General features: G+C 44.9%; 1 protein-coding gene across 1 annotated transcript in view; it reads left to right on the top strand.

Annotated features, from left to right (window-relative positions):
- Nucleotides 1-23,808, top strand: part of Tjp2 (tight junction protein 2) — a 77,966-nt gene extending 54,158 nt beyond the window's left edge. Inside the window, 13 exon segments of the mRNA XM_028894046.2 lie at nt 611-761; nt 3,726-3,834; nt 5,074-5,284; nt 6,099-6,286; nt 6,748-6,843; nt 8,098-8,177; nt 9,374-9,584; nt 14,804-14,904; nt 16,053-16,265; nt 17,415-17,525; nt 19,009-19,323; nt 21,831-21,916; nt 22,856-23,808. Coding sequence (XP_028749879.1) covers nt 611-761; nt 3,726-3,834; nt 5,074-5,284; nt 6,099-6,286; nt 6,748-6,843; nt 8,098-8,177; nt 9,374-9,584; nt 14,804-14,904; nt 16,053-16,265; nt 17,415-17,525; nt 19,009-19,323; nt 21,831-21,916; nt 22,856-23,015 — 2,032 coding nt within the window. The 3' untranslated portion in view covers nt 23,016-23,808.
- Nucleotides 23,809-24,159: the final 351 nt, after the last annotated feature.

Here is a 24,159-nt window from a genome sequence, read left to right as displayed (position 1 = left end):
CGAGTGCAGTGTTCCCATAGAGGCTGCAGGGGTGTGCTGGGGAGGGAGAAGGGGTGATGTTGTCTAGACAGCGGCTGTCGGGTTAGGACCAGCTTCCTTGAATCTGTCTACATCTGACTAAATGTTTGATGGAATAGACTTGGGAGGAGGACATCCTCCTATAATTAGGAAGCTGGAGTTATCCACCAGTTCCATCCTCTTATCTTAGACGAGCTCATGTAGTAAATTCTGTATTTTTGCTCCTTTGTGGGCTGATAGACATTCCTAAATTTCATCTATTTTTTTCCAGAACCTCAGGTGAAATAAATGCAGTTATTTAGCTTAGTACATTTTAGTTACCAAGGGCTATTACCTTTGTCGCCGATTTGAAAGCCACCCCAAAAAGAACACCTCTCAGTTACTTAGCTTTTCAATTGAAAAACTTACAATATATAAACTTGCATATGGTGCCAGGGATATAAAATGATAGGACAAATGAGAAAATTGAGAGGGAACTTTTGTAAACTGTGATATCCCTTCTGAGCTGGAAAATAGTTACATCTGTAATACCTTGATGTGAGTCCTCCATTTTAAATATTATCTTTCCTTTCTGAAATCAAACCTACGGCAGCCCGAACACCAAAATGGTGAGGTTCAAGAAGGGAGAGAGCGTGGGCCTCCGGCTGGCTGGCGGAAATGACGTCGGGATATTTGTCGCTGGCATTCAGGAGGGCACCTCCGCGGAGCAGGAGGGCCTGCAAGAAGGAGACCAGATTCTGAAGGTAGGGAAGCCTGCCTTCTACCGGTCCCTTGGGAAGTTGCTTTGCTTGACGTTTTTCAGCGATGACAGAGTTCTGAGAAGAATGCTTTCCTGGTTGTTGCAATAGTTTGGCATGCTGGGAGCCATCTTTGGGATTCTTCCTTCTCCTTCCTTCCTTCCTTCCTTCCTTCCTTCCTTCCTTCCTTCCTTCCTTCCTTCCTTCCTTGTTTTGTTTTGTTTTGTTTTTTTGTTTTGTTTTGTTTTGTTCTTTTTTTGAGACAGGGTTTCTCTGTGTAGCCCTGACTATCCTGGAACTGGCTCTGTAGACCACACTGGCCCCAAACTCACATTTCTTTCTATTTCTATGTGCACGCACACACAGACCTTGATAGAAAACCCACATGTCATTAACTGGGGCTCTGGTGAGCACTTCTAGGCCCAAGGGAGAGGGGAGAAGTTGCAGGATCACTCAGAGAGTCAGGCTTCAGGACGCAAGGGCATACCCTGCCTCTGCACTCAGCTGAAGTGATTCAGATTGCACCTCCAGAGTGGGCTTGCCAGACCTTGCAAAAGGTCTAGGACTTTCTTTGGCTCCAGGAAGGGTCCTCGAAGATGACCTGAGTGAACCTAAGGCAACATAGGACATCGCTTCACCCCCAACCTCCCATGCTACTGATGAAATCTTTTCAAATGCCAGCACATGCTAATTTGTATTAGGTACATATGCTAATGAAGAGAAAACAAGTTTCCTGCTACTGGGAAGCTAGAGGTTTAGAGCTTTGCTTATTACAGTTGAAGAGTAAAATAGATTTGTCCTGTGGACAATCGTGTGAATTTCTAGAAAGAGAAGTAGAGAATTCACCTAGGGCTTCATACTCCTAGTTTCTGTATAAAACACTGTTAAAGACAAGGAGAATTGCTTCTATACTCAGAGCTTTTCTAGAAAGATTTGTTTCCTGGCATCGTCCTGACTTCCTTTGCGGTAGTCCTCCGTAGAGGCCAGACAGCAAGTGGCCTTGATCGTCACTCTAGCTGACTACAAGATCTCTTTCTTTTCTGTAAAAGGCTGAGGAAGAGTGAGTTCCCCGAGCTAAGCAGAGGCAGCTACAAGCACAGTGAGCTGGAACTGATACCGAATCCTCCCCAGGCTCTCAGCACACCCAGCCCCGCCCTGCACACTGCTCTCAGATAATGAAAGACGATATTTGTCTGTTGGAAAGGACTGCACAGTCTGACCTTGAAGTTCAGAAGCACTTGACTGTGTTCCACACTCCTTGGTCAGCCTGAAGGTCTGAAGGGAACTGTGTGCATAGCCTGGCCATTGTTGTTGTTGGGAGTGCTGGTAGGGTTTTAAGAATGGTAGGTGAGGCCTGACATGTGCAGTGTGCTGTACTGCAGCTGAACACAGGTCTTACAGACAACAGAAATATGACTGCCTTTACTTATTTCTTTTCCTGCTTGGTTTAACTGCCTCTTTGTTATTTATGTGGTGTGGCTGGTATTTCTCTTTCAAAAACTGTTACGGGTTGGAAAAGACAAAGAGAAAACCGAACACATTTGCAGGAGGTGGGGGTGGGTTGTGGTTATTGTTGTCAAATCACATGGATTTTTGAAAACTACCTCTTATTGTGTGTGTGGTGGGGGGTCGGAACATGACATGCTTGTGCCTGTCATACATGTGGAGGTCAGAGGACACCTTTTGGGAGTTACTTCTCTCCTTCCTTGGGCACCAGGCACACACATAGTACAGAGAGACAGATACAGGCAAAGCACTCTTAAAACATAAGTAATCTTTATACATTGGGGCGTGGAAGTAGATAGAATCTTCAAATGAAGAAATACAGATGGACAAGAATTTTTTTTTTTTCAAATGTTCAGCATCCATAGCCATCAGAGAAATACAAATCAAAACTACTTACTGGCTTTCAAAGTTATCTTACAGCATCTTTCTATGGTGTTCCCCTTCAGCCGTAGTGGGATAAATGTTGTGGACTGCTTGCCATAAGGGCATATAGGCCAGCAGCTTAATGATACAGGGGCCAGTGGTCTTCCATGTAAGACTAATGCATTCTGTTTCACGAACACATGTTGAACATGTTTCTTTTGCTTTGCTTTTGAGACAGAATTTCACTGACCTTGAACTCATAACCTTCCTGCCTCAGCCAGAAACACGAGGATTAGAGTTGTGCATCAGCATTTCTTGTGTTAGATGGTTTTTAAGTGATTGGAGTTACAGGAGAAAGGTTGGATTGATCTGTGAATGTGCATTCAAGATTTTACTTGAGTTAATTTTTAAAAAGTGTGGTGCCAGATCTGTTTATCACAGACCCCACCATTCAATACTGATTATAGTTATCTGTTTATTACTTCCATATTGTACCTTTCTGGTCACCTTTTTGGGATACTTCGAAGAAAGGGAGACAGACAGAATGACAAATTCTAATCAGTTCAGTGACTTTTTTTTTTTTTTTTTTTTTGAGACAGGGTTTCTCTTTGTAGCCCTGGCTGTCCTGAAACTCACTCTGTGAACCTCGAACTCACAGAGATCTGCCTGCCTCTATCTCTCAAGTGCTAGGATTAAAGGCATGTGCCCCCACCGTCCAACTCAGTGACAGATTCTTGGTTTGTAGACTTGGCAGATGTGATGGTATGCAGAGCACCAAAGAAGGAAGGTGGAACAGTACTCAGATAGCCCAGGCCAACAGAAAGGTGCTGGGCAGGGGCACTGAGTGGCAACTCTACAACAGTATAGATTTGTGTACATCCTGCTTTTGCCCTGGGCAGACCCCAGTGGAAACAAACAGAAACTTAGGAGTTACCATTTCAAATTTCTGGTACTGCTAGGGATTAATCCTAGAGCTTTGTACATGCTAAGCAAGTACTTGAACACTGAGATATTTCCCCAGCCCCACCAAAACCTTTCTATAATCATATCCCCCCCCCCCAGCATGCCCCTTACTCATTTGTTATTTCTGCTTCTGTCCAGGTGAACACACAGGACTTCAGAGGGCTAGTTCGGGAAGATGCGGTTCTCTACCTGTTAGAAATCCCCAAAGGTGAAACTGTGACCATTTTGGCTCAGAGCCGAGCAGACGGTGAGCAAGTTTGACCATCTGTTTTCTTTGAGGGAAGTGTGAAGGAAGAACGAGGTGTCTTGGACCAGAATAAGCAACATTGGCTCACAGGTGTATGGAGAAAATTTGGGTGCTGTTAATTTTGAATGACAAATGTTTTCCCCCCATCTCCTGAAATAATTTTGCCAGTTGTGTGTCGTTTGGGGTTAAACGGCTTTTCTGAACAATGGCGCGTCCTCAGTTATGATGGAATTGTTACAGCGTCTCCCTACAATGGGTGGCAGAGGCTCCCCTTAACTCTCCCCAGTCTCACAAGTTGCTCACCTTTCTAGGTCCTCTCTTATAAAGTGGGAAGACAAGAATAGTCCCTTTCTGTTTGTGTCAAGAGATTGATGAGCAACTGTATTAGTAAGGGGTCCTCAGAGAAACAGAATCAGTAAGAGATAAAGACACATTGTTACCGACTTGGTGGGTGTGAATGTGCAGGTGGTGAGTCTCATGTTGGGCAGGGTGAGCTAGCAAGTGGCAGACCTAGCGGAATCAAAGATTGGTTTTGGTTTTAGGCTGAAAGCCTAACTAACTTCTAAGAGAAGTTATCTGATGGTGTAGATACAGTCGAAAGGTAGGAGCAAAGAGGATGTACCAGCTGGAAGGCCCGGGGTGGGAAGAGTAACTCCCTCTGATTTGACAGAATATTCTACTCAGGTTCTCAACTGGGGTGGGGCATCCGTACTAGGAAGAACAATTTGCTTTACTCAATCTACGTATTTGAGCAGTGGTTCTCAACTTTCCTATGGCTGTGACCCTTTCATACAGTTCCTCATGCTGTGGTGACTGACCCCAACCATAAAATGATTTCATTTTGCGACATCATAACTGTAATTTTACTGCTGTTATAAGTCATAATGTAAATCTCTGATATGCAGGATATCTGATAGGCGACCTTCAAAGGGGTCACGACCCACATGTTGAGAACCACTGCATTTGAGTGTTAATTTCATTCCCCCATCAACCACCATGTCCTCTCAGAAAGACCTAGTGTAATGTTCAATCAGTTGTCTGGGCACCTACATACACTGTCAGGCTGACATATAAAACCTCCCATCACAGCACTTCAGGAGGTTAATGATTCTTGCTTCCTCTTGTTGGAGTCTGATTCCCACAGGTCTGTGGGCTAGGGATGGAGGGTCTGGGATGAGGGTGACTCAGGAACTATCTTCAGTTCAGCCCAGCACAGCCAACAGTGCTTTTGTTTTCCAGTGTACAGAGACATCCTGGCTTGTGGCAGAGGAGACTCGTTTTTCATAAGAAGCCACTTTGAATGTGAGAAGGAAACCCCACAGAGCCTGGCCTTCACCAGGGGCGAGGTCTTCCGAGTGGTAGACACACTGTATGATGGCAAGCTGGGCCACTGGCTGGCTGTGAGGATCGGAAATGAGCTGGAGAAAGGCTTAATCCCTAACAAGAGCAGGTGACTAAGACCGTGCTTTCCTAAACGTATCTTTCGGTCCCTTTCCCATTAAAAAGGCAACAGAACTGCCCTGAAGGAAATCCCACGTGACGTCATCATCTGCCATCATCAGTTGTTATGGGACAAAGCTGGCATCTCTGGAGTCTCGAGCATCTCAGGCTTGGTTTTTGCACTTGGTTTATTTGAGGATTGCCTGCAGCCTTGCTTATGGGAAACACCATATGGCCATAGTGCCCCTGGCATGCCTGGTCTCCATCCTTAGGAGGCTGGCACACCCTGGGAAACACTTGCTGGTGTGTGGCAGTGTAAACTTAAGAAAGGTGATCTGTTTACTACATGCATTCATGCTACATACCATATGAGCCAAACATGGCATGTTCTGTACTGAGCTACTGCTTGTGGAGTTCAGAGACTTCATTGGACTTCTCTCATTGGTATGACAAAGTGAGAGAGAGAGAGAGAGAGAGAGAGAGAGAGAGAGAGAGAGAGAGAGAGAGAGATGCATACTGGTCTCTAGCTTGCTTTCTTCCTCATATTCAGTTTGGATCCCAGCCCAAGGGAAGGTGTTATCTATTCAGCGTGATTTTCCCTTTGTAGAAACACCCTCATAGACTGACCCACAGGTGTGTTTCCATAGTGATTCTAAATCTGGTTGACAGTGAAGCTTACACACTGCCTGTTCTGTCTCCTCAGTCCCTTCCATTGTCTCTGTTGTCAGTCTCGGTCAGCCCTGGGCTCTTATGTGATCCTGGCTAGGTCTTGATAGTAACCTGTCCACGTGCTGTGGAGAATGACTTCTGGCTTCTTCTTTCAGAGCTGAGCAAATGGCTAGTGTCCAGAATGCCCAGAGAGAGACCGCTGGGGACAGAGCAGACTTCTGGAGGACACGTGGCCAGAGATCCGGGGTCAAGAAGAACATCCGGAAGAGCCGGGAAGACCTGACGGCTGCTGTGTCGGTCAGCACCAAGTTCCCGGCCTACGAGAAGGTTCTGCTGAGGGAAGGTGAGGCAGCCACATGGGCCTGGAAGAGATCTGCTGAGCTCTGAGCTGCTTCCTCCAGGGCAGCTGTGACCATCACGTTCCAGCTTCACCTATGTCTCTCACACCAAGGGTGTGGGGAGGGAGTCATTCATCAAGGAGCCTGGGAGGTTCAGGTTCCTCAATGGAGGCAGATTCTCCAAATGTAGAAAACAGTTTTAATCCTGACACTCGAGTATTTGTATATTGTCCACTGGGTGGGGATGTGAAGCGCAAGAGAATGACAAGTGATGTTTCTATTAAACTCTGCTCTGTGGGGAGGGTAGTGAAGGCTGCTATTTCGGGAAGAAACTGGAGTCCAGGTCGGGGTGGGAGAATTCCGTTCCCTTTGCTGAGTTTACAGAAGTGTAGACGGTACATTCGCCTCTCATCGGGACGTTGTAATCATGGGGACATGTCCGCTAGTCTTTCTGCTTTCCTTTCAGCTGGCTTCAAGAGACCTGTGGTCTTATTCGGCCCCATAGCAGATATAGCAATGGAAAGGTTGGCGACTGAGCTACCTAACTTGTTTCAAACCGCAAGTACGTAAGTCAGTCAGTTCGTGGTGTCTTGCTCCCAGAGTGTTTATTTTGAAAGGTTTCTAGTACACAAAAGTTGGAAGAATGGTGACTATCACCCACTGTGCCTGGAGTCACCGTGTCATGTTGTCAGATACACTTTCTCTCCACCACCTGCCCAAAGGTAGACACACATTCCCCCGTTTGAAATTGTCTGCTCAGCCGGTTCAGTGTCTTAATTGTAGAGTTACGAGGCTTTATCCTTGAGTGTACACGTGAGTCTCCTCACAACAGGAGTATTTTACACAATGACAATACCATTGTCCCCCTCAGTAACAAAGAGATTTAATATTGATGTTACAGTTTGAACATTGCTAATCAGAAGTATTCCAAAAATTGTAACTTTCTGAGCATCAGCATGATAGCATCAGTGGAAAATTGCACACTTACTCTTATGTGAATGATCAGCATCTAAATACAGATGCACTAAAAATGCTCCATAATACTATCTTCAGGCTATGTGTGTGAGATAGAGATGATAGAAATGAATTTTTTTTTTTTTTTTGTGAGGAGCGTCCCTCAGATAGCCCAGGTTGTCCCTAAATTTACTGTGTAGCTAAGGACGACCTTGCATTTCTGATCTCCCTGCCTCCATCTCCCAAGTTCTGGTATAATAGGAATATACTACCATGCTTGGCTAAACCATGAATGAGTCTAATATTTGGGTCTCTTTTTTTCAGATATTTTAATTATGCATATTAACAAAATTGGTAGCATTTCTGGTCCCAAACATTATCTTTTTTTTTTTTTTTAAATTCAGGCTCATCCATTACAGTTGATATTTAGGATTTTTATATGTCTAGATCCGTCCTTTTAAAAAGAGTTTCTTGGGATATTGATACTTGGAGAATACGAGTCAATCGGAGCATATATGCTCACTGTTAGTTGACCTAGCAATTTCCTCATGGTTAGATTTCCATTTAATAGTGCTGGGGTTGTAGCTCAGTGGATGCACTTGCCTCGTATGAGTGAAACCCTGGTGTTTGATGTGTAAAACACATGCACACAAGCACTTCCACACACGTGTACACTTGGGTGTGTGCACACATATACAAGAACACACACACAGTTTCAGTTCAACGTGCGGTGTGATCCCATTGCACTGCATGCCCTGAGGGGATGGCTTGTGTCCGGTGTCCCACCGTGCTGGTGTTAAGCTGGGTATTTGGTTGTCACTGTTTCCCACCAGTATTACTTAGCTGCCGCCTTCTTCTGCAGAAACTGAACCCAAAGACGCAGGATCTGAGAAATCCAGTGGCGTGGTTCGCTTGAACACTGTGCGGCAGATTATTGAGCAGGTGAGAAAACTCATCAGAAGCCCATGTTGTCAGAGAACTGGATCGTGGTTTGGAATAGAATATGCATTTTAATAAAATACTAACGAGGGGCTGGAGAGATGGCTCAGAGATTAAGAGCACTGGCTGCTCTTCCAGAGGACCTGGGTTCAATTCCCAGCACCCACATGGCAGCTCACAACTGTCTATAACTCCAGTTTCAGGGGATCCAACACCCTCACACAGAGATACATGCAATCAAAACACCAATGCACATAAAAATAAAAAGGAATCATTTAAAAAAATGCTAGTGATAAAAGCTAATGTAAATTCAAACCTTTTCACTATGTAAGCCAGAGCTGTTTTGTGGCAGAGTTCTCTGAAACCATGGAGATACCGTGTGTGTGTGTGTGTGTGTGTGTGTGTGTGTGTGTGTCTGTGTGTGTACACATATGTATGTATGTATGTATGTATACACACAGGTAATTTTTCTTCACATTTATATCTGTGATAATTTAATTTATAAGGAGGTAAAGAGCAATAACCCAAACCAAAATAGGTCAAACATAAAAATACACTCCAATAAAACTCGTACAAATATGGCCTGTCCCCTCATTCCCACTTAGAACCTCATACTGTTCTCAACTTTTTTTACTCGCTGTTGACTCAGGAGAAACTGGAGGATGAAGCCATGGACTAGGACGGTTCTCCAGTCATTCTGTAACAAATTTTGTCTCAGCCAGGAAGTGGTGGTGGCACACGCCTTTAATCCCAGCATTCAGGAGGCAGAAGCAGGTAGATCTCTGTGAGTTTGGGGCCAGTCTGGTCTACAGAGCCAGTTGCAAGAGAGCCAAGGCCATACAGAGAAACCCTGTCTTGAAAAACCAGGGGGGAAAAGAAGTTTTATTTGATAGTATGGAAGTGGACGTAACATGGAAAGAAATATTTTTGGCTTTTTAATTTAAATATATAGGCCAGGGCATGGTGGTGCATGCCTTTAATCCCAGCAGTAGGAGGCAGAAGGAGCAGATTTCTGAGTTCAAGACCAGCCTGGTCTACATAGTGACTTCCAGCCAGAGCTACACCGTGAGACTCTGCCCCCTCCCCCAAAAGATTTAAATATATACATTGTATCTGACACAGCCTTTACCTGAGAAAGCAAACACCTTGATGATGTTGTTTTATGCCACCATGTCCCATCCTTTCTCCACTTGAAACAGGACAAGCATGCCCTCCTTGACGTGACTCCCAAAGCTGTGGATCTGCTCAATTATACTCAGTGGTTCCCAATTGTGATTTTCTTCAACCTGGATTCCAGACAAGGTGTTAAAACCATAAGACAAAGGTTGAGTCCAACATCCAATAAAAGTTCTAGGAAGTTATTTGATCAAGCCAACAAGCTCAAAAAAGCCTGTTCTCATCTTTTTACAGGTGAGTGAAATTTAAAAAAGGTGGTTCACACTCAAAATGAGAAATAAGGAAATAATCTGTGGGATATGGAATCATGCTCGTGACTCACTCAAGAATAGTTAATATGATGGGGTGGATATGTAGACCTATGGCATTTGTACGTTAAACGCTGTGATTTTGACAGCCAGAAATGATGGTAAAGAGACATGGTAATATCCTGCTCATCTTAATGACATTGGATTTTTGTGGTAGACAAGGCTAATGATTGACCCTAGCTTATTGCCAAGCTTCCCTGTCTGTGGCAACTGTGTGTTGCTATTCTCTACTGTCAGTGATGCATTAACTGACTGTGCAATGGGAAGTTGTTGTGGTGACCGGCAGTGTCTCCCAAATAGAAATCCAACACTCTGGATATGGGAGATTTAAACATTTGTTACCTCTGCCTTTTAGCTGTAATAATACCATGAATGTATTTTCTCTTCTTAAGATTATCTTTATGTTTTAGCAAAATATACTGAATAAAATCTATATAAAGTATCTCGTAGGCACACTAGAATTTGCATAGGTAATCTGCAGTGAGAGGAGAATAGATAGAGTATAGATAGGTTGGCCAGATTGGCCAGGCACCGTGACACAGAAGTGAAATTTATAGACTGGCTTCTACTTTATCTATAATTAGATTTTGTTTGTTTGTTTGTTTGTTGTTTTTTTGAGACAGGGTTTCTTTGTGTAGTTGTGGTGCCTGTCCTGTAGACCAGGCGGGCCTCCAACTCACAGAGATCAGCCTGGCTCTGCCTCCTGAGTGCTGGGATTAAAGGCGTACACTACTACTGCCCAGCCCTGTTTTGGTTTTTTTTGAAAAGAATGTTTTGCTGTATGTTATTTTTAAGGATTTATTATTTATTTATTTATTTAATGTGTATGAGTGCTCTCTATCTGCATGTATGCCTTTATGCCAGAAGAGGGCATCAGATCCCACTATAGATGGTTGTGAGTCACCATGTGGTTCCTGAGAATTGAACTTGGGACCTCTGGAAGAGCAGCTGAGCCATCTCTCCATCCCTGAAACACCGGTTTTTAAGCATGATCAGCAGGACCATGAGCAGTTAACATTTTACTTTCTATGTTTTAGAATCTTTATGAATTAGTAAATGGGAATATTAGCCTTGCTTTGGTGAGCACAATTAAAGTTATATTTTGTGTCTCGTTGGCTCAGTATCCTATTCCTTTTTTTTCTTTCTTTCTTTTTTTTTTTTTTTTTGTATAGTAATAAGAAAACTTTCCCACAGAGGAGATTTTAATTCTGATAATATTAAAATCTTTTCCATTATGAGCTTGATATACTCATTAATTAAGACACTTTATTCAGAGACTGCTAAAAAGCAAGTTGGGTTGTCAAAATAATTTAAAATGTTATGCCTGCATGCTCCTTTCTCAGTAAAAATATTTAGTATAAGATGCATTTATGCGCTGGGCAGTGGTGGCGCACGCCTTTAATCCCAGCACTCGGGAGGCAGAGGCAGGCGGATCTCTGTGAGTTCGAGGCCAGCCTGGGCTACCAAGTGAGTTCCAGGAAAAGGCGCAAAGCTACACAGAGAAACCCTGTCTCGAAAAACCACAAAAAAAAAAAAGATGCATTTATGCATGTATATCATAAAAATGAAATTTGAATTGCATGTGCTCTTAGGACCTTCAAAGTGCTCGGTTCATGGTTTAAATTCTGCTGTGGTGGCCTTATAGATTTAGTAGCCCAAACTAAGCCACCTTTGTGATAAATCGCAGCATGTCAAAGCACCACAGGATAGAATGGCTATTTCATCTGCTTTCCAGGCTTCATGAAAATGAAGTTTTCGGTGTTGAACCCGGGAATTTTGGAGGTGTTTACAAGTGCTGTTACTGTAATTATCATCTTTCAATGTCACATTACAGAAAAGTGTTTTGCTCTGTGTGGTGTTTTTTGTTTGTTCTGGTCATTATTTAGTCTTTGAAAAAGCACAAGAGCAAAATCAATCTTGTAACAGCCAAGAAAAATCCAAATGGCAGTAGGTAATACTTAGGTTAGGGGAGTGTAGGAAATGTTGATCATAGGAAGGAAATGGGCTGAGGGGTGGCTTGCCTATTTAGCTGATGTCTGGCACTTGAGTGTTAAGGTAGGCACAGGATGGCCTTCTTGAGATGTAACTTGTGGGTTTTAGTTCCTTCAGAATTGTGTAACCTGTAGATGGAGTTTTCCTGTGCTGGCAACTGCTCCCAAATAATCACTCAGAAACTTAATATTAATTGTAAATGCTCAGCCAATAGCTCAGGCTTGTTACTAGCTACTCTTACATTTACATTAACCTATGTTTCTTATCTATGCTCTGCCACATGGCTCATACTTTCTCTCAGTACGGCATGCCCATCTTGTCTCTCTTTGCATCTACTGGTGACTCCTCTGACTCTGCCCTTCTTCCTCCCAGCATTTTAGGTTTGGCTCTCCTGCTTAACCTTATCCTGTTCAGCTGTTGGCCAGTCAGCCTCTTTATTAACCAATGAGAGTAATACATTCACAGTGTACAGAAGGATTATTCCACAGCAGTAACCATTGTCACAGTAACTTTTAGACAGAAACCCCATCCATTAGCAATCACTGCCAATTTCCCCCAACCCTTCCAGCTTACATGGTGCCTTTTGGTGTCTCTGTCACTAGAGGTGGGGAGGTACTGCCCCCATGTGCCAGCAGGGACATTGGTAGCAGAAGGATCCTCTCAGAATTTCAGTTCTTGAGTTTGAAAGTCATAGAAAGCCTCTTTAAAAAGAGGCAAAGCTCATGAGTTAGATACTACCTCTGAGTGGGGCCTAGGAAATCAGCTTCTATGCCTCTTTTATGTTAGTGTTTCAGCACTTGATCCTGATTGAAACTCAGAGGTTCTGTGACATTCATATTGTCAGGGGGCACAATGGTAATTCCTACATTTCTTAGAGAGTACCCTTAACTTGAGGTTTCCCTTGTGATAAATTCATACTATATCAGACAGCTCCCAATAGAAACCTGTAAAGAGCCACTTAACATTCTTTATACATCTATTACAAGTCACTTGTTTTGTCCCTAGGGTGTGCAATCTCACTTCTATATTTACATCTTGGATCGTATTTTAGCCATGGTTACAATACCGTGATGATAAGGACACAAAAAAATCCATGGCATCAAGGTTAATTTCCTTGGGCTGTCAATGTATCAGTTTAGTCTAATGCTGTAAATAATTAATAACTAAGGAAACTGTAAGCTCATTCATGATTTCCCAAGGTCAGAGATGGAACTTTTTCAAATTTTCAAGCCAGCGTCTCATGTATCTCCAGGCTTTCCTCAAACTTACTTTGTAGCTAGTGATGAGCTTGAACTTGAGATTCCCCTGCCTCTACCTCCAGAGCAGGTATGGATGTACATCTGATTACAAATGCACATCACCATACCTGGTTTCAAGATTAGAATTGCTTAAATGAAAGAAAGTCAAATTTAATTAAAAGAAAACTTGAAGCATAGTTACTCAGGAATTTCACATAACCATTAATGGTTTGTTTGGCTTTAGAAATTACATATACCACCATGCCCTCTAATAAAGAGCCATGAAAGCCCCCCCCCTTTTTTTTTTTGGTTTTTCGAGACAGGGTTTCTCTGTGTAGTTTTGGAGCCTGTCCTGGATCTCACTCTGTAGACCAGGCTGGCCTCGAACTCACAGAGATCCACCTGCCTCTGCCTCCTGAGTGCTGGGATTACAGGCATGCGCCACCACCGCCCGGCGAAAGCATAATTTGAAAAGCAATTGTAGTGGGGTGGTGGTGGCATATGCCTTTAATCCCAGCGCTCAGGAAGCAGAGGCAGGTAGATCTCTGAGTTCGAGGCTAGCCTGGTTTATAGAGCAAGTTCCAGGGCAGCCAAGACTACACAGAGAAACCCTGTCTCAAAACCACCCCCCTCCAAAAAAAAAAAAAAAATTGTAGTTTATCTGCAACCTGATCATTTGCATTTTAGATAATTTTTATATTAACTTGTTTTTGTTTTGGGGGTGTTTTTTTGGGCGTGTGTGTGTCTGTATATGTTATGTCCATCAATCAATCTTGTTGGCCATTGAGTGCCCAGGATCCACATGTCTCTGTTTCCAGTGCTGGGGTTACAGGCACACACAGCCATGCCCAGCTTTTTACACAGTGGAGTTGAGTCCATGCCCCCCAGCTCTCACAGCAAGTGCTCTTTCCCAATGAGCTATCTCTCTAGCCTGTTTAGACTATTTAGATCCAACTTACTGTTTGGGGAAGCTTTTTTTTTGGGCGGGGGGTTGTTTTCAAGATAGGGTTTCTCTGTGTAGTTTTGGTGCCTGTCCTGGATCTCACTCTGTAGCCCAGGCTGGCCTCCAACTCACAGAGATCTGCCTGGCTCTGTCTCCCGAGTGCTGGGATTAAAGGCGTGCACCACTACCATCCAGCTATGTTTGGGGTGTTTTGTCTGCCTAGTTTATCATCGCTACATCTGTAAATACCAATTGTGAGGAACAGATGCATGTTGTGTGTCTGTTAGTATCTTATATCTGTGCTGCAAATCGGTGTCTTTACATGGGCTGTGTAGGGCAATGGCCCAGGCTGCAGACTCAGAAAATAATTTTCCTAGTTTTCACTCAGGTTTCTTTATTTGCTTGGGATGAAGTGTAAGGCTCGCTCATTTTTTGTTTTTTCCTTTTCTCTCATAAAAATACCCTGACAAAAGCAGCCCCAGGAAAGAATAGGTTTATTTTAGCTTGCAGTTCAGAGTACAGTTCAATTTACCTGTGCTCCTGAAAATATTTTTTTTAGGGCTGGGGACTGTGACTGTGTGGTAGAATACCTATGTAGCATTTGGGATGGCCTAAATTCTGTTCCTAATACTGCAAAAAAAAAAAAAAAAAAAAAAAAAAGAAAGAAAGAAAGGATAGACAAATACTGACTAGTTCTTCTGAAGTATATTATATTATATTATGTTATGTTATATGTTATGTTTATTATATAATCAACCTGGACAAGCTTTACAACATCTGTCTGTAATGTAAACTAAAACAGCTTTAGTTGCATTCAACTAAAAAGATTTTTATGTTTAAAATAACATACAGACTTCCGAATTTGGCAAGTCTTTCTTCAAATATGGTATAAAAAGAAATAATGTGAATAGCTTCTAGAATAAAGGTTTGCTCTGGAAATTGATGCTGACCTTTTTGTTTGCATTCCTGTAGCAATAATCAATGTGAATTCAGCCAATGACGGCTGGTTTGGCAGCTTGAAGGACAGCATTCAGCAGCAGCAAGGCGAAGCAGTCTGGGTCTCTGAAGGAAAGGTATGTGGCCTAGATTTGCTGCTGTGAGGTGAGAGTCTGTGTTCTTGGTGCTTCCTCCAGAGGGCAGTGAATGTAGTAAATCGTGAAACGAAAGGGATTCAATGTGTTCTTCAAGTCGGCAGCTCTCTAATTCTCCAACAAAGCCATAAAATGAAGGGACTTTGCAAGGCAGAGCGTGATGAGTGCCGACCTACATTCACTTCCCCTCTACTTTTAATGTAGCAACTAGAATTGCATTCCAAGTCCTCTAATCAGAGCTTACAAGTTCTCATTCCTAATGCCACACTGCACTAAGGACCTGGGAAACTCGGAGTGGAGATGAGAGGCAAGGTTGAGAACCATGGGGAAGACAGTTTAAAAGGATACCAAGAGAAAGTGTTCACAGCTGGAATGATGTGATTAGTAAAGAGGTCAGTCAATGGAGAATGCATTCTAACTCTTGAGTCTGAAGACAATAGTGATCTTTGCTAGCCCTCTCAAGTTGGATAGCATCTAAATCTGTAGAGATAAACATACAGGTATGCTGTGGGAAGGAGAGAGTTGACAACCTGGGACCCCCTTCATTCTAGGAACCTTTACTCCAGCTAAATTGAGGTAGCTGGTGATCTTTGTGGTGAGTTTTTGGTGGCATGGACTGTCTTGCTCCTTGGGACCTAAATGTTTAGTTGACGAATCTAGCATCTGCCAAATGCTTATAGTCTCCACAGCTCCCTGGAGAGGACAAGTTGAGCAGGATGTAGCTTTTGTCCTCAAGGTTCTGAGAATATTATTTTTTTCTGGTCCTGGAACTGAACCCAGCTACCTCTGAGAAAAATCCGAGCCTGGGTCTGAGAGTCTTGGAAATGACAGGGACCAGCAGAAAAGCTGGAGAGAAGCTGATCCTGGGAGACCAGCAGAACAGGGGAGCTTGGCTCAGCTGGCCTAGAGGATGGACGGTAGCAAGAATAGACTGGAGGGTCTCCAGTTTGTGTCCCTGTGCAGAAATCAACCCAGCATCAGCCTCGCAAAGCCAAGCGATAGCAGGAAACTAAAGGTCCCTTCCCCTGCTAGCACCTGTCAAGGTTTCCAAGCCCTTGGGAGTTTTCTCGAGTCCCTACTCCCAGGAGCCATGCCAGATCCCACTCACCCTTCAAAACAAATTCCTCCAGATGGAAGGGGTGGATGATGACCCTGAAGACCGCATGTCGTACTTAACCGCCATGGGCGCGGACTATCTGAGTTGTGACAGCCGTCTCATCAGTGACTTTGAAGACACCGACGGCGAGGGAGGCGCCTACACTGACAATGAGCTGGATGAGCCAGCTGAGGAGCCGCTGGTGTCTTCCATCACCCGCTCCTCGGAGCCGGTGCAGCAGGAGGAGGTGAGGCGAGGCACAGCTGGCTGTCGGCTGTGAGGCCGTGAGCAGGCGCAGTGTTAACTGAGGGTGCTGTAGAAAGTATCCTCGAGGATCGGAGCAGAGGGTTGCTAGGGAGGCCCACTGTGAGTCAGCGCCTACAGGGTTGCGGCTGTGCTCCGTGGAAAGTGGAGCCAGCTCGTGGCATTGGAAAAGGTCGTGTGGTGCCATTCACCACTCTCTCGTCCTCGGGAGTAATGCATAAATACCGGCTTTATGTGCCAGCTGTCCAAATTGCAAGTGGAACTTTATGAATACGTTATTGCTGCATTTGCTTGTAACCTTTGATTAGGCCTCTCTCCGTACTCTTAGGAGCCCTGCTTTTCTTCTCCCCTCAGCCTTTAACCTCCTCCTAATGTTAGCAGAGTTCCTGAGTGTTTCCCTATCAGTTTCCTTCTCTCTGTGTTTCACTTTTTCAATGGGTTTTATACATGTGATCAGGTGCACTGTGTATCCACTAGTTTACACAGTCCTACAAACTGTATCAGTGGGCACTAATGTAGGGTGGAGCGATTATCAGTTGCACCTCAGAGAACATTGGAATGATGATCTTTGTGGACAAGACTATCTAAGCACATCTGGATCATAATTGTTATGGGCTACCCTTTAGCAGGTTTACTCATTCCAGTAAATGATAAACGAGATAGAAATACTCCCCCCTCCAAAATAGTCACACAGTCACACACACACACACACACACACACACACACACAGAGAGAGACGAGAGAGAGAGAGAGAGAGAGAGAGAGAGAGAGACTACTAATATACAGTAAACAAGTAGTAAAGAGTAAGTTAATATCTACAGATATAGAACGAGCTGATGCTTAGGAATACTGCTGGTAGTGAGACGGATTTTTAGATTTTAGGAGTATTCAGTTTTGTTTCTTTCTTCCTTTAAGGGTAGAGCCTGCTGCCTTGTACTCAGCCAGTTTAGTGAAGTGTGTCCTGAGCTTTCTCTAGCGAAGGATGGTTGGTATCCCTCTTTGCGGTAGGAGAGCGCTGCCTTGGCTTGTCAGCTTCTCCATTTCCTTAAGGTTTCAGAAATCCAGCAGAGCAGAGTGCTGTCTTCTCTCTGCTTGGATGCTCTTGGTATGAATGAACCTTTATGTTTTGTAGAGCATAAGGAAACCCAGCCCAGAGCCACGAGCTCAGATGAGGAGGGCTACTAGCAGAGATCTACTTAGGGATGGTAGCCCGCCCCCAGCATTCAAGCCAGAGCCGCCCAAGGTATGTGGCTGGGAAGTCCAGGATGGGAAGGAGGAGGACACAGGTGCCTTGGAGCCCCCGGGCAGCCTTGGGAGCACACACAATGAGGCAATGTTGAACTTACCATGTACTCTGTGAGAGCCTGTCCTTCAGGCCATTTGAGCCTGAAAACCAGGGATGTGTATTGGTGGAAGTATTAAGGTAACTCTATGTAGTTAAAAGGGAGGTTTATTTTATGGGGTAACTTACAAGTGAAGGGATAGGTAACAGGGTCTGGGAAAGGTGTAGCGCAGTCCACTGGTGTTCTCTGGAGAACTCTGTTCGGTCTACCTCCAGCATCCAGGATCCAGGAACCAAGAGAGCTGGCAGGCACATCCGGGTCTCAGGTCTTAAGGGCTCCTGTTTCAGCCCCACCTTATAGGCGTGACAGTTACCAGCAGCCTGGGGGTAGTACTTCCAGGTCAAAGCTGGAACAGCTACCCACTATAGAAGTGTGCGAAATAGGCACAAAAAAAGTTAGGAAAGTGTGTGATTTTAGGATTCACAGAGAATAAGAGTTATTTCATTTATTTACTTTTTATTTATTTGATTTAATTAATTAATAATTAGTTTTTTTGGTAGAAAGAGTGAAATGTGGTCACAGGCTGCATGCTACAACCGCCAATCCCAGGGCACTTTTCTTTTTCTCTCCAGTTAAAGTTTTCTGCCCACAATCTAATTTGGGGGCACCAGAGGTCCTCCCTAGCGATCTGCTGAGGAAAAGAGGCATTGCTGTTGTCTAAACCTCTCACTATAAAAGCCTCTTAATTTATTGAATTAATAAAGTATTATCTAGAAGAGAATCAACAGAAGGGCTCCAGGGTGTGTGGCATGTGGCTTGTTGCCCCAGATCACACAGTCAGCCTGTAACGATAGGCTTTTCCTTATAGCTCAGTAGAATTTTTGGTAACTCGGTAGTTTAGATGAGAAGAAAACGTGACCATGTAAGCTGTCAGCAGTAATTAGTGACTTTACGTAACAGGACACTGAAGGCCTGCAGCGGGGCTAGAACTGAACGTGAGGGAGCCCTGGCTGCTGGCATGTTCTGCCTACCTCACCGCCACTCCAGCTCAGCTTCATTTCCCCCACAGCCAAGCACAGGGCTCGCTTTTTGTCCCAATCTCGTACCCTCCATGCGGCTTGACCTCAGAAAAACCTACTTTTTTCATTTCCAAAATTGATTTCTCCTGAGGTCTTCTGTGGGATTCCCATCTTCTCCACCATGAAATCGTGTGGGTCTGTTCTCCCTCTGGCAGTCGCTGGCTAGCCCACCTCTGCCAGCACGTCTGTCGTCCTCAGGGCGGGCTCAAGATGCCCCTGGCATATTTGGTTCTTTGTAAAGATGGTTACGGTGTCCACCTTTGGAAACTGATCAGGAAACACAATGTATTAAATCACTAATGTAGTTCTGGAAATAAACTAAAAGCCCAAGCTCCTAAGGCATGCATGCCATTGCTCTTTACAGGCCAGAAACCAGAACAGAGAAGACTCCTACGACTACTCCAAGTCAAACCCTTACGCCATGACTGGCAGTGAAACCCAGGGGGGGTCTACCAAAGGGTGTCCCCCCCCTGTTGCAGTGAAACCTGCTTTCGGGCGATCCATCCTGAAGCCTTCCACTCCCGTCCCTGTGCCTGAGAGCGAGGAGGTGGGGGAGAGCACTGAGGAGCAGGAAGATGCTCCCAGGTCAGTCCTGGGCAGAGTGAAAATATTCGAGAAGATGGACCACCAGGCAAAATTACAGAGGATGCAGGAGCTCCAGGAGGCACAGAGCGCGAGGGTAATTGTTTGGAACCCCCAGAGCCCCTTAGCCTCCCCCAGTGAGTCTTCAAGATGTTTGCTCACAGCGCGGCAGCACACACCGCTTTTCCCACTGCCGTCGTGCCAGGCACAGTTGTATGCCCGGTTCTGTGTGTCACCTCCAGACGGCCTGCTGTCAGCACACCCTTTTTGCTTCCAATCAAGAAGATTGGAACAGAGCCGGGTGTGGCGGCGGCGCATGCCTGGATCCAGCACCTGGGGGGCAAAGGCTGGGTGGATCTCTGTGAGTTCGAGGCCAACCCGAGTGTAATCTACAGAGTGAGTTCTAGGACAGTCAGGATTAGACAGAGAAACCCTGTCTTAGAAAATAAAAACAAATAAGCAAAGAGAAAAAAAGGAAGGAAGAAGAAAGGAAGAGAGAGAGAGAGAAAGGAAAGAAAGAAAGAAAGGAAGGGAGGGAGGGAGGGAGGGAGGGAGAGAGAGAGAGAGAGAGAGAGAGAGAAGAGAGAAAGAAAGAAAAGAAAGAAAGAAAGAAAGAAAGAAAGAAAGAAAGAAAGAAAGAAAGAAAGAAAGAAAGAAAGAAAGAAAGAAACCCTTACAGTCCAAATGAGGAAGTTTCAGTCTCCAATCTTCAGATCTGTGTGTCCTGCTCTGGGATAGAGAGTGAGCCTCAGTACCCCTCAGAAGTTATTTTAGCTGGAACATGGGTGGTGGTTATGTGGGGTCCGAGAGTCTCTTATATGTTCCCAGATTTGCCATGGGATATTATTGGCCGTTGGGCCTGCAGGCTGTAGTTTTTTAGCTATCTGAATTTTTGAAATGCATATGAAACATTTCAGTATCAAAGAACTTGAGTGATGCCAGACGTGGGAGCCTCACTATAGTCTCAGCAGCTCGGAGGCTGGTACAGGTGCTGGAGCCTGGGGAGTTGCAGATTAGCCTGGGTGACACAGTGAGACCTTCTCTCCAAAGGGGGGGACGTGGAGTTGGAAGACTTCCTGTGTCCTGCCTGGCCCGCAATCGGGACAAATCTCTCACCCACAGTCCCGCAGCCTTTTATAAAATAATCACACAGAGACTTAATATTAATTATAACTGCTCAGCCATTATTAGCTCAAGCTTATTACTAATTAGCTCTTACACTTAAATTAACCCATAATTTTTATCTATGTTTAGCCACGTGGCTTGGTACCTTTTCTCAGTTCTGCCTTGTCATCTTGCTTCCTCTGTGTCTGGCTGGCAACTCCTGGCTCAGCCCTCCTCTTCCCAGAATTCTTCTCTTTTGCTTGCCCTGCCTATACTTCCTGCCTGGCTACTGGCCAACCAGCGTTTTATTTATTGACCAATCAAAGCAACATATATTCACAGCCTACAGAACAACCTCCCACAGCAGGGACAAAGGCAAGACAGACTTTCCCCCAGCCACCCCCCCACCCCCTTTACACACACACTTTTTGAGACCTTGCTTACATTGCCCAGGGTGACCCAGGTACAGGAGATTGTTGCACGAATTGTTACAAGGTCTTATTAGTAAAAACAAATCTGGAGCCAAGTACTGGGGTCAACGCTGGAAGATCAGAGAAGCAGAACAAGCCACAGCTTCCTCACCATGCCCATTCCTCAGCTGATCCTGTTTCCTCAGACTGGAAGCCTCTGAGTTCTCATCTAAATGGATCTCAGCTGAACTGCTGCTAAAAGCCAAAAAGCTTAACCAGCCCTAGTTCCTGGTTTTCACGCCTTACATACCTTTCTGCTTTCTGCCATCACCTTCTGGGATTAAAGGCGTGAGTCACCATGCCTGGCTGTTTCCAGTGTGGCTTTGAACTCACAGAGATCTGGATGGATCTCTGCCTCCCAAGTAACAGGATTAAAGTGTGTATGCCACCATTTTTTGGCCTCTATGTCTGTCTAGTGGCTGTTCTGTCCTCTGACCCCAGATAAGTTTATTAGTATGCACAATATATTAGGGGACACAATATATCCACATAGGACGTGCTCCAGCTTTAGCCTCCTGAGTAGTTGGGACAACAAGTCCTACTTAACATAAGAATTATTATTTTGGCCCTTTTAGCAGGCAGCTCAGTGGCATAAAGTACATTGGCATCAGTGTGCAGCCGTCACCACTCTGGACTCTCAGGAACTTTCTCAGTTCCTAAGTGGAACTACACCCAGCTGACGGTGAAGCCCGGTCCCTCCTCCATCCACGGCTGCACCGTTCTGGGGTCTGCCTCTCGGCCTCGGCGTTTGATGGTTTAGGGGCCTCACATACTGGAGTCAGACAGTATTGGTTTCTTTTGTCAAATTACTTAGTGTACTGTCTCAGGGCTCCTCCCCATGCTTGGGTCCTCACCATTGGGCACATTCCCCAAGACCCCACCCGACCATGGAAACAGGCTCCCATCTATGTTTCTTTGTCTGGAAATGAACTGGGAGGAAAGGTGGTAGGATGTGGGGACAGGGCAGGGCCAGCAGGCGACCAGAGAACCATACCGTCACCCACTCTGTCCTGTTTCCTAACTGCTACAGATCGAAATCGCCCAGAAGCACCCTGACATCTATGCCGTTCCAATCAAAGCCCCCAAGCCAGACGCCGGCCTGCCCCCGCACATGAGGTAAGGGCTGTTCATTGGGTGTAGGCCACAGGAGGAGGCTTCTCCAGCATTTGGATTTGAAAAGTTTGCTCTACCCAGACGGCAGAGCAGTGAGAGAATTTCCTTCCCAGGCTGACTGTGCACCCACCCCATCCTGTCAGTCAAACTTAACTATTAAGATCAAAAAACCAAAAGCCAGGCAGAGGCAGGTGGATCTCTGTGAGTTCCAGGACAGCCAGGGCTGTGTAGAGAGACCCTGTCTTGAAAAGATTACAGAATCGGACATTTTTGGTCACTTGACTTGTGTGCCTAATACCCTGTGGTACCCTGGAGCCTTATATTGTATTGGGAGGGCACGTGAGCAGAATTTTCAAGGTGTAGGCTTTTTTGTCCTGTGTACTGGCTTTTAGCCAAACCCCTCAATTCCATTGTATCACCACGCACAGTTGGGCCATTTGTGCCAAACTAGATCTGAAGGACTTCGACAAGCATTATCCTTCTCTTCCTGTGGAGAGCTCACCCTGAGTGGTCTCCCACTTCCGGAAGCTGGAGCCTTGTTTTAAAGCACGGAGAAACTAAAGGCATGATGGTTACTATTTGAATGCCCACACAGTTGACCAAGTTGACCCTGACAGAGGCAACTTAATATAATTGATTTGACATAGACAGAGGACTCTACTGAGTGGGGCTGTAATGGGGAGCATAGAATTGCAACAGGTACAGCCTTCCTACATTAGTTCAGACAACATATAGCTGCCCAGATAGGCCTTGGCCTTGACCCATACCGCATCTCTTCCCTTTCCACCCTGTGAACCTGAAGAAGGACCAGCAGTGCCCTGGCTAGTGGTAAACTGTACCCAGGGGTCAGGAACTGATCAGCCTGCTGGACTCATAGCTTCAGTGACCCCGTGGGCAGCTGGACGATGCAGGCTGTGTGATAGATACCCGTATCTTTGTTAGTTCTAGACCTCCAGAGCCACAGAAAGCTCCGTCCAGACTCTACCAGGACCCCAGCTACGGCAGTGATCAGGAGGAAGAGGAATACCGCCAACAGTTGGCGGCGCACTCGAAGCGTGGTTACTACAGCCAGCCCTCCCGGTACCGAGACACGGAATTATAGATGGCTGCGCATGGACTCCTGTTAGGCCGGCCTGGAGATCTTCTCCGGTTAAAGTGCCCTGCAGAGATATGATGGGGGCCCAGGCGGCAGACAGTACCAATTACCAACCGAAGACTCTGTGTGTGGGACTGGGGTAAAGCTGATTATGACTTTTTGCCCAGGATGAAGAGAAACAGTACAGTCTGACACTGTTAATTGCTTTGGTGTGGACCAAAATCTGTATTAATCTCTCTGTATTTTTTTAATATGTATATTAAGGAGCAATAACTATTTTTCCTCATTCATAGCTGCCTTCCAACACTGCTTCTGTGTGAAGCAATCATGAAAAAGGAGTAAGAAGAATACTCTGTCTCAAACTAAATTCACAAGTATTTTATTACAGTTCTCTAAGTGCCTTTGACAAGATGTGTCTTAAGTTTTCTTTCCTGAGGCTTATGCAAAGCTATAATGAACTAAAACTTTATTTGGACTAAACTTTTCTACCAGTTTAGCAGCTGTCACGGCCCCTGCCTCACGTCCATCTTTTCAGGGCATTGTCTTTATAGTATTTCCCACAAATCCCGACTGTACATAGGACGGCTACGCTGGGTAGTTTGGTTGTCAATGCTGCAGGGCTCGGAGGCCAAGAATTTAGTCTGGGTTTTGTTGTTGTTGTTGTTGTTGTTTGTTCAAAACCATGGGCTCCAGAAGCAGATACCTGAGAAAAGGGTATTTTGTTTCCTTTATATCAGTGTATGTACTGACATCAAGCGATTTTATAATTTAATAAAAAGGAGTACATTGTAGTCAAGAATGAGCTTTGTGGTGAATTTCTACACAGCTTCCATTTGGGGCAGTGTTGGAACGGAACTCAAGGTCCTCGCGCATGCGTAATGCTGCTCCACCGCTGAGCTTATATATACCTCGGCCTTCTTGATTTATTTTAATTAAAATTTAAAAATTAAAGAATTGTGTGTATTTGTTTTTCCTGTATGCATCTCTATGCACTACATGTGTGCCTGGTGCCTACAGAGGTCAAAGAGAGCATCAGATCCCCCTAGAAGTGGAGTTAAGGATGGTTGTGAGCCACCGTGTGGGTGCTGGGAATCAAACCTGGGTTCTTTGCAAGAACAAGTACTCTAAACCACTGAGCCAACTGTCTAGT

This window comes from Peromyscus leucopus, chromosome 1 (assembly GCF_004664715.2).
Source record: "Peromyscus leucopus breed LL Stock chromosome 1, UCI_PerLeu_2.1, whole genome shotgun sequence".
Classification (NCBI taxonomy): Eukaryota; Metazoa; Chordata; class Mammalia; order Rodentia; family Cricetidae; genus Peromyscus; species Peromyscus leucopus.
This window is presented reverse-complemented; position numbering and strand designations above follow the sequence as displayed.